The 9,405-nt window shown below is 30.6% G+C and overlaps 2 protein-coding genes across 12 annotated transcripts; one reads left to right on the top strand and one right to left on the bottom strand.

Annotated features, from left to right (window-relative positions):
* The first annotated feature begins 1,134 nt into the window (after nt 1-1,134).
* LOC127244128 (agamous-like MADS-box protein AGL62) lies at nt 1,135-1,799 on the top strand. The gene is made up of 2 exons (XM_051264462.1): nt 1,135-1,330; nt 1,396-1,799. Exons 1-2 carry the CDS (start codon nt 1,135-1,137, stop codon nt 1,797-1,799), a joined length of 600 nt encoding a protein of 199 aa, XP_051120419.1.
* Nucleotides 1,800-4,599: 2,800 nt separating this feature from the next.
* On the bottom strand, nt 4,600-7,624 carry LOC127244374 (uncharacterized). 11 transcript variants are annotated; one of them, XR_007837180.1, is made up of 7 exons: nt 7,208-7,624; nt 6,791-6,851; nt 6,425-6,717; nt 6,275-6,322; nt 6,041-6,169; nt 5,771-5,817; nt 4,600-4,876 (listed from the first exon to the last, which is right to left on the bottom strand). XR_007837180.1 is itself a non-coding variant. In XM_051264877.1 (5 exons), the coding sequence occupies exons 1-5, from the start codon at nt 6,471-6,473 to the stop codon at nt 4,859-4,861; spliced, it is 294 nt and encodes a 97-aa protein (XP_051120834.1). In that variant the 5' UTR covers nt 6,474-7,624; the 3' UTR covers nt 4,600-4,858. The 11 variants fall into 11 exon arrangements, 6 of the variants coding, with proteins under 6 accessions (XP_051120834.1, XP_051120833.1, XP_051120831.1 ...); XR_007837179.1 differs by having other exon boundaries at nt 6,845-6,888; XR_007837176.1 differs by having other exon boundaries at nt 6,845-7,624.
* Nucleotides 7,625-9,405: the final 1,781 nt, after the last annotated feature.

Here is a 9,405-nt window from a genome sequence, read left to right on the forward strand (position 1 = left end):
CGAAGCTATAATACTTTTATATTAACCCCTTTTTTTTACATACACATTCAAGAAGTAAATTATTTACAAATATTTAAGATTATTTCGAGCATAAAGTAACTGTTATGTTGAAAATTTTCTTTTGCGGAGCTTGTAGACTTTCTTTAGGTTTTTATAATTTATAATTTTCTTAAAGATCCCTTTTATTTACCAATGATGATTAAATTTCTTATAATTTATTTTAAAATTTTCAAGGTTAAAAAGTTGTTCAAAATATATATATATAGATGTTGTACCTTTTATTGTTGATGTATATTGTAAATATTTTAGTCGATTTAAACACTATATATATATCTAGCACTAGCTAATTTTCACATCAAATTTTGCAAAATCCTGAGATACACATGCAACTATATATATATATATATATATATATTCTACTACTATTACTTCTACTCTATATATATATACATATATATATTCTAATACTATTACTTCTACTACTAATAACAAAAACAAGGACAACGCAATAGCTACAATAAGGACAACGCATTGATAATTAAATTTTGTTTTAGTTTTTCTTTGATTTATGAAAATTAAACTAGTTGTTAGTTACTACTTTTCTAAGGGAAATGAATGGTATATTGAATTTTTCTAAAAATGAAATCAGAAGAAAAAAAAAAAAAGAAAAAAAAAAGAAAAAAAAAAAAAAGATAGACCCACACTATCACACCATATCTCTTATTCTTAGGTCAAATATTAGGAAAAGAGTAGTATCCAAAATTTATTAACTATATCTAATAAAATTGGTTATTTACATGACAAATTTTTCATAAATAAAAAGTGGAATTAGGACATCAATTCAATTTCCCTACAAAACACCAAAGTTAAAAAAAAAAAAAAAAAAAAAAAAAAAAAAAAAAAAAAAAAACCAATTTTTTTATAAATAAAAAATGGAATTAGGAAATCAATACACTTTTCCTTAGAAAAAATAATAATAAAGTAATCAAAGGAAGTTTAAACTAGTATAAATATTAGGATATCCATACATGAAAATATACACAAAATTTTAGCAATGAATAAAATAATTTTGTTTTTTTTCTATCTTATTGTCTAAGCTCGTACAAGCATGTCTTCTTGTTCGTTTTCGACACTATGAGCACTCCTAGATATCAAGTTAAATCTTCATCCCGTCGAAAGCTTGGCCGTCGCAAGATCGCTATGCAAAAGATAGAGAAGGAGACCAACCTTCTAGTCACTTTCTCGAAGCGCCGGTCTGGAGTTTTTAAGAAAGCAAGCGAGCTATGCACTTTGACGGGTGCAGAGGATGGCGTCGTAGTGTTTTCTCCTAGTGATAAAGCCCATTCCTTCGGACATCCAAGTACGATTCTGTTTCCAACAAATTCCTTACCCCAGATAATATAAGTGGAGGTGATCAGTGGAGAGAGGGTCGAAATTTGGCTTGGATTCGGCAATACGAGCTCGACCATTTGGCTCGACTGGAAGCAGAGATAGCTGTAGAGAAAGCACGGGACGAAAAATTGCTGAGGATGAGAGAAAATATGATACCATCAGGTATGGAGGGGCTAAGTTATGAGCAACTCAATTGGTTGAGAGGAGTTGTGACCACCTTTGGAAATGACATGGAATCCTTAATGAAGAATATGACTGGTGGAATGCCCGTTGCCACTCGGCCGGCTCCCAATATTGGTACGGATCATCTGTACGAAGTGGGGTCAAGCTCAATGATACCATATGATCAAAGCTCAAGGCCCAATGGAAGTGGCAGCAACCACAACGACGATGGCGGAGGACTATGAAGCTGGTTGGTAATTGTGTGAGACGGATGTTCGGAATAATTTGATGCCTGATTCTCAGAAGCACTATAAGAAAATTGATATTTAGCTACGAAAAATTTTGTAGCAAGATATAACAATTTTGTAGCGAAAAGTCATTTGCGATGAAATGAGTTTCGTCGTATATTTTGTTGCCTATACCACGTCATTAAAGGTCTTTGGCGACAAATTAGTCATTCATAGTGAAAGAGAAGTTTTTTGTAATGAAAGTATATAAATGAAATTTAGCTACAAAAATATAATTTCGTAGTTAAAATTCTTTTGTTATGAAAATAAAATTTCATAGCAAAAGTTACTTTTAGCAACAAAATATGATTTTCGTAGCCAAAGTATTTTAATTATGAAAATAGAGTTTTGTTGCAAAAGAGTGTTAGCACTATAATAGAATTTTCGTAGCCAAATAATTTTAGCTACAAAAATCAAATTTTGTAGAGAAAAGGTATAATTTCATAGCAAAACATTTATAACTACAAAACATAATTTTCATAGCAAAATAATTTTAGCTACAAAAGAAAAATAATAACAAAAGAATTTTGGCTACAAAATTATATTAGCCAACTTCCCAAATAAAATTCCGTATAAAAATTGAAAAAAAAATTAATTCAATAATCCAAGTTTTAACTCTTTTGAAAGAATTAGAAACAACTATACAACCATAAACTGCATAGCCTTTATCACTCAAGGCACCTATAAATATCAATTCCCAAAAGATGAAAAAAATAAATAAATATTAAAAATAAAAATATTGTGCTAAAAGTAAATAGATAAGTCTAGAAATTCTCATTCCGGTACAAATCAATCCAAAAGAAATGATTTATTAGAGGAGGAAATGTCATCGTTGCTGTCCTATAAACTCATCCCACAATTTTATAGATAGTCTTAAACTTCCAAGGAGCTCTCTTCTTTGAAAAGACATGTACATATGGGGTAAGAAAGTCTTCTTGTAATACCCTGTAAAATAATCGTCAGAAGTTTACCGTAGCTCGCCGGAGTCCGACGCCAGAGTCGGACAATATTATTTTGGATTTAATTTATTTTGAACTCTTGGTATAAGAAATTAAATAATTGGATTTAAATGAGGAATAAAAATTAAATTTGGACCAATTTGGGCCCTAAAATAAATAATAAAAGTCAAAGTCTTTTATGTTTAATAAAATATAAAATAAAAGAAAAAAAAAATAGAAGCAGCATGCAGACACGCCAGCCAGCGCCGTCCAGCCCCCCTCTTCTTCCTTAAAATTCTTCTCCTTCAAAACTCTTCCTTTTGGTCTTTGTCTAATCGTAAGTGGGATTAATCTTGATAGATGATATGTTTTAATTCTAGAGACCTTTCTATTGATATTTTTCAAAATTATTTTTAAATAGATTTGTCCTAAAAGTGTTAAAGTTTTGCAAATTTTTACTAGAATGTTGATTACATGTCCCCTAAGGTTTTTGTGAAGATAAATATATTATTTTAAATTAAAAATCGTAGAATTTGTGGAATGAGTTTGAAACCTTAGTTTTGCCCTAACGGATTTATGGTTTTTTTTTAGAAAAGATTTATGCCTATTGGGATGGACATATTTTTCGAATATTTATTTGGCGAAATAAAGTAAAATTATAACGAACTTGTTGGGTTTTCATATTTCACTTTTTGGTTGGTTAAATGTTGGCAATTGGAATGTTTTGAGTTTAAATCTTTCTTTTTTTAAATTTGCCAATAACATGTTGAGTATTGGGTCAAATTGGTAATTGAAACTATCCGTCGAGCCCGATCAACTTGTCGATCGTTTGAATGATAAGGCATAGTCTTCCACCTCTGTGCCTTGCAAACACATGAGAGTATACCGGTATTTTAGAATAACTAGCTAACCTCGAATTAGATTCCGAATGAGCTAGGTTGAGGGATCGAGATGGCGGATTCCCTTTTTGGGTGAATCCTAAGTGCCAGTTATTCACGATGAAAAAGGTCTTTGGACCGTCATCCGTGCTTGGTATGTTATACTGGAGGGTTGTGAGCCGTTAGGCGCCCCTCGCAAACTAATAAATAAATTTATTTACATGTACTTTGAACTTCGAACCTTAGATATATATTGTGGAGTTTTCCTCGAAAGTTGTCTATTTGGTTTGGACTTTGCTTTGTATATTAGTACTTAATTAGTAATTTTATTTTTATATTTATAATAAAATATTATATTTTTATTAAAATATTAAATATATAATATAAAATATTAATAAATTATAATTCGGATTTCGGATTGAATCGAATTTTTAGTATACCGATCCAATCCGATCCGAAAATCCAAAATTTTTAAAATTTGTAATCCGAACCGATCCGAAAATCCAAAAAATCCAAACTAAATTTTAAATTTCAGTTTGGTTTAGATAGGATATTCGGATTCGGATAATTTGCTCCCCTATGTAACTATATAACGTGTCATACGAAGTAATAAGTTTAAAAAACCTGATCGAGCCGGCCCTGATTAAGGCCTAGTGGAGTTTTCTCCGTAATGTGCTCATCACTATTATTAGAAAATGAAAATGAGATATAAGGGAGGCGACTCGTGTGTATGAGTTCCCTTATGTGATATGTGTCATCTTTTTCAATTATCTTCTTCAAATAATTTTGTAGCATTATACCGTATTAATTTATCTTCAATTAATTGCGCTTAATCAACCGTTGTTTTGACCCTCTTCTTACAACCTTTTTATAGGTGATGATGTCTTTGTTATATCTAAATAATGCATCCACGTCATATGATCCATTGGGGGAAACTATAACTACTTTAACTTCTAAAATGCTTTTAAAATTCATTAATTATGTTTAAAAACTAATGTCTTTTAAACTATTTCCAATTTATGTTTTTATTCGAACTCTACTTATTTAATTTATAAGCCGATGCGCTTTAATTCTAAATCCCTATTTAGTTGTTTGTATTTATTGTTTTAGCCTTAGCGCCAAAACTTAAGGCTCGTTGATTGATGAAAGAGATTTCCGGTGTGGCGTGACGGTGACGCTCCGGTTTGAGCCGGCAGGGGTGTTACACTTCTTGTATCACCTACAAAGTAAGCACACAACATCGATAACTAAACGGAGTCCTACACATAGTGAAGCAACAAATAGTAACACAAAAAAAAAATAAAAAAATTGATTCAAATTACACGGGATGAAGGAAAATAACATAGGAAAATATCATATGAAGGAACACATCATAATCATTTGTTCTCCAAAATAAATAAATAGAATTGTTTGTAAAGGTTTGCTAGTAAGGAATGGAAATCATATTTCAAACTTAAGCTTGCATTAGTTAAATGGGAGAAACGCACATATATATCTATAATGTCTTTTAACTCTAAAAAAGTGAGTCAATCAAGAGTAACTAATACACATTAGTCAATACATTGTACTAACTCTGAGCATTATTACAATTTTGGATTCAAATGAGTATGAGAACCTAAAAACTATCATGACTCTCTTATTGGCCAGTTGTAGGCTATATGTTTTATTTCCTTGTAAATGCATGGTGGATTATCCCTCTACGAATGGCTATCAGTCAATTATCAACAACACATTGGCATAAACAGTTTTGCACTAAACCATGTATTGTCTGAAGTCAAAACACAAAGTATACTCTTATCAATGTTAAGAACAAGTAAAGGAAAAAACAAGATAATCATCTCATTCTAAGTTAATACAACAATAACAGTTGTTAGTTTGTATATAGGAAGTTCGCAATGTACTCAATGTAGTAAATATAATGTAAATAGGCCCCTAAAACAATCGGTCAATATTCTAGTTATCGTCTACTCGAATCGATCAACAACTCTTATATTTGGCTTCATATCAGTTAAAAATAACCAACAAAAACATGACACGCATCTCTGAAGAAGAACCATCCAATTTGTTTTAATTTGTTTTTATTTTTAGAGCTATCACAAAGCATATTTAATACCTGAATTATTTTCTGTGTCCTCGGTGAGTGCTCTCCATCTGATCCATCTGCAGAGGAACATCGTTATTTGAATCTATCAAAAAATAAATAAATAAGCATTAAGATTTATTTTATCAAAAGCGAAGGAGAGGAAAAGAAAAGCCGTTACAGTAACCAAAGCCAGGAACATGACCAACCTTGATCAACATATAACATCATCATGAATAGATAACTATAAAGATCAACTGTTTCAAGTACCGTGGAGATAGTAACAAAAAAATCACCACTTACCACTCAAAGCCGAGCCAAAATCACTGTTTGAACTGCAGGACCTGTTTCTGTCACGGAGGGCTTTTATTTGACGCTCAACAAGTGAAGTAAGCTTCGATTCAACTTTGTCCAACAAATTTGCTTTGACTGCTGCTATGTACAAACAGAAAGTAAAGTGGGACCTAAACATAGTCATTGGGACCTAAAATGCATAACACAATTAAACCAAACAGAAAGTAAAGTGCAGAAATATACCTGAGAAATAGTTGCAGTATATTACAATACACTTGGTTGCCCAATAATCTACATTTTAAAGTAAGTTAGAGGTTGGAGTTTATATTCATTATATCCACAATTCTTTTTTCACACAATGAAACTTTAAGGTGAGACAACAAAGAAAGATACCTGTTGAAATAGGACAAGGCCACCACCAATTGTAAGTGCATTCAAGCATTTACCCTGGAACAACTTTGCTATTGGTGCTTCTTTCTCCTTGTGCAAATAAACAAGCTCAATAATAATCCCATCCACTTTCTGAGAAGATGAATCACCAATAGCTTCACCTCTTAGTCTACATAAGCATCTTGCCCTCATACCAACAAACCTTATATAAAGGTCACCAACAAAAATGCACCCCTCGTTGAATAAAGCTCTCTGCATAACATAAGTCTTATGGGAACTAAGTTTGTGATTTGAATCTGCAACGGAACAGTGGCTTCTCATTTAGAGACTATACAATTTCGTGAATGAGCATTTCATATACTATTTTACTTTGTTGAGTTGGATGTGTTATGCAGCTGTAGTTTGAAGCCTTTGATTACATACCTGATACCTAAAGAACGTCAATAGTAATATCCTTACGTGAGCACCTTTGACATCAGGACAAGCATATGAATCAAACAGGAACAAACAAATCATGATGCAAACTATGATATAAGATTCAATCTAAGAAAAATCCAAATTCAACCAATACCGTTCAAAATTTCATAACAGCAAACTTATAAGAAAAATCATGATCGAAAACTCAAAACAGAATCCAAATTAATTCGGCATAAAAGTTCCAAATTAGGACTAATCCACGGAAAAATTGAAATATCTCCACATCCACTGAATCAAAGGAATACCAAACCAATTCGAGCAAAAAATCTCCACAACAGGAGATACAAAACCGTACACCCCAAAATTTACCTTCCACGCCATGTTAAACCCGAGGCGATGGCCAAAAGTACTGCTCCCAATCTTGCAAAGGAAGCACATCGGAGCGGCGACGAGAGCCCCCGCTCTCCTATCCAAACTCACGTAATAGATCGCATAAATCAGGTCAAGAGAAAGCCAGGCGCCTCCGTTCCCCAACTGAATGAGCGAGCACGCGACGACAGGGATAAAATGCAAACAAGCAGGACCATAAAAGTAATCAACCACAAGAAGATCATGTAGATGAAGATGTTAATCGGATTGCTGTGATAGGCGCCATAGAAGTCAAAATGCAACTCTAAATCGGACAATCCCGCCATTTTCGACCTTTCTCGGTTTACCATTTCCCCATTCCGTCGCCGCCGTGTGCGAGTGTGTGTTGTGTGTTTGTGTCGTGGCTTGTGCGGCTGTCCTGTGGATTAGGGCATAAAAATATTTGGTAGGGCCTTACTACATATAAATAAAAGAGTAAACATTCCGATAAATAAATAAATAAATAAATAAATAAAAAAGAAGAGTAAATATCAATATTGGTCTCATTAATTTTTTTTTTTTTTCATTTTTAGTCTCATTAATAAATAATTATCAATAATAAATAATTACGAATATGTTAAAATTTCAACGAAACATGCTCGACAGAACAGAAACTAACATGGCGTATAAAATGGAACAAACACGGCAAAGTTAATTACAATATAAGCATGTTGCTTCAATTAAAAAAATTATTGTTATATTTATATAAACAAGGTGGTGTACATATGAACACGCCCGTGTTCAATATTTTTTATATATCTAGAAATATTCAAATTGAGATAGAAGAAAGGGAGACTTGGTCTGCACTCCCTGTCAGTAATATAGAATTTATATTCAGTCCCCATTATTAAAAAATTGATCTGCACTCCCTCCTTTTCAGTATTGATTTAGATTTAATCCCTATTTTTTTATTTTTTCATTAAATAGTATAGTATAAATATGATGTACCCTTAAAATATATTTAAATACTTTTAATATTTTTTATATACTTATAACACATTCTGCTCTACCTATACTACGTCTCGCTCTACCTAAATTGTTCTACTATATACCTTTATTTATGTTTTGTGTACTTTTGTATGTGTATTTAAAAAATAATAATAATAATAATAATAAATAATTATAATTATGTTTTATTATGGGATGAAACAAAAAAAAACAATTACATACTTCTCATTCTCGTTCATGTACCACAATATATTGAAATTTTTCCTCCTTCATGCAATCGATCGCTCTTATTTCCCCTCAAATTTATTCATATTCATTGAGATTTCTAAATTTGCACTAAAATTATTGTATTATCGGAATCTAATTGTAAAAATAAAATGTACATAATATAAAAATTACAATATGACTAATTTATTGAAATACAATCCAAAATTGATGCGTAGAATTTAAATAAAATCATGATATGTGTATATATATATATATGTGTATGTATATATTCATTCAATCAATAGAATTGCAAATTTATATTAAAAAAAAATTGCAATAGAAAATTAAATATATAGATTTTAAATACAACAATGATTATATATATCATTTTATCAATATTAGTTTACTTACTCCTTTAATTCTATCTATAAAATGAAAAAATTTGATGTTAATAATTTATATTATTTTTGTACAAAATTCATAATTATATTTAATATAATACTCCCTATGTCCCAAAAGAGATGTCTTACTGGGTGTTGACACGGGAATTAAGAAATAATAGTATTTAATTAAAAGTAGGATATAAAATAGAATATAAAAGACTAAAAATTCTTTACTTTTTGAACGATTTTAAAAGTATGGTAGAGTAATAACTATGGGTAGTTTGGAAAAGTAGAAATAATTTTGTTATAAAGTGGAGACCACGGTTACTAAATAAAGGAAATAAGACAATTGTTTTGAGATGAACGAAAATGAAAAAACAAGACAACTCTTTTGGAACGGAGGAAGTATAAAATATTACGTAAATATTATAAAAATATTATATATAATATAAACTTTATCATATGATTCAATATAATATTAGCACAATAAATATCTATCTATCTATATATATATAATTATTCTATTCTTTTTTTTAAATATTAATACTAGTAATAAAATTTATTTATAGTATTTTATATATTTTAAATACTTACTATGTATAAAGATTAGGGTTCGTTTGT

This window comes from Andrographis paniculata, unplaced genomic scaffold, assembly GCF_009805555.1.
Source record: "Andrographis paniculata isolate CXL003 unplaced genomic scaffold, ASM980555v1 Contig9END, whole genome shotgun sequence".
NCBI classification, from domain to species: domain Eukaryota; kingdom Viridiplantae; phylum Streptophyta; class Magnoliopsida; order Lamiales; family Acanthaceae; genus Andrographis; species Andrographis paniculata.

Bases quoted from the DNA above. Each gene is read 5' to 3' on its own strand.
- LOC127244374 (XM_051264874.1), bottom strand. From the start codon at position 6,473: ATGCTTGAATGCACTTACAATTGGTGGTGGCCTTGTCCTATTTCAACA. The intron at 6,173-6,274 runs GTATATTTCTGC...GTTTGTACATAG, and splicing joins ATACTGCAACTATTTCTCAG to CAGCAGTCAAAGCAAATTTG. The intron at 5,818-6,040 runs GTAAGTGGTGAT...GTTCCTCTGCAG, and splicing joins TTTTGGCTCGGCTTTGAGTG to ATGGATCAGATGGAGAGCAC.
- LOC127244128 (XM_051264462.1), top strand. From the start codon at position 1,135: ATGAGCACTCCTAGATATCAAGTTAAATCTTCATCCCGTCGAAAGCTT. The intron at 1,331-1,395 runs GTGATAAAGCCC...TCCTTACCCCAG, and splicing joins CGTCGTAGTGTTTTCTCCTA to ATAATATAAGTGGAGGTGAT.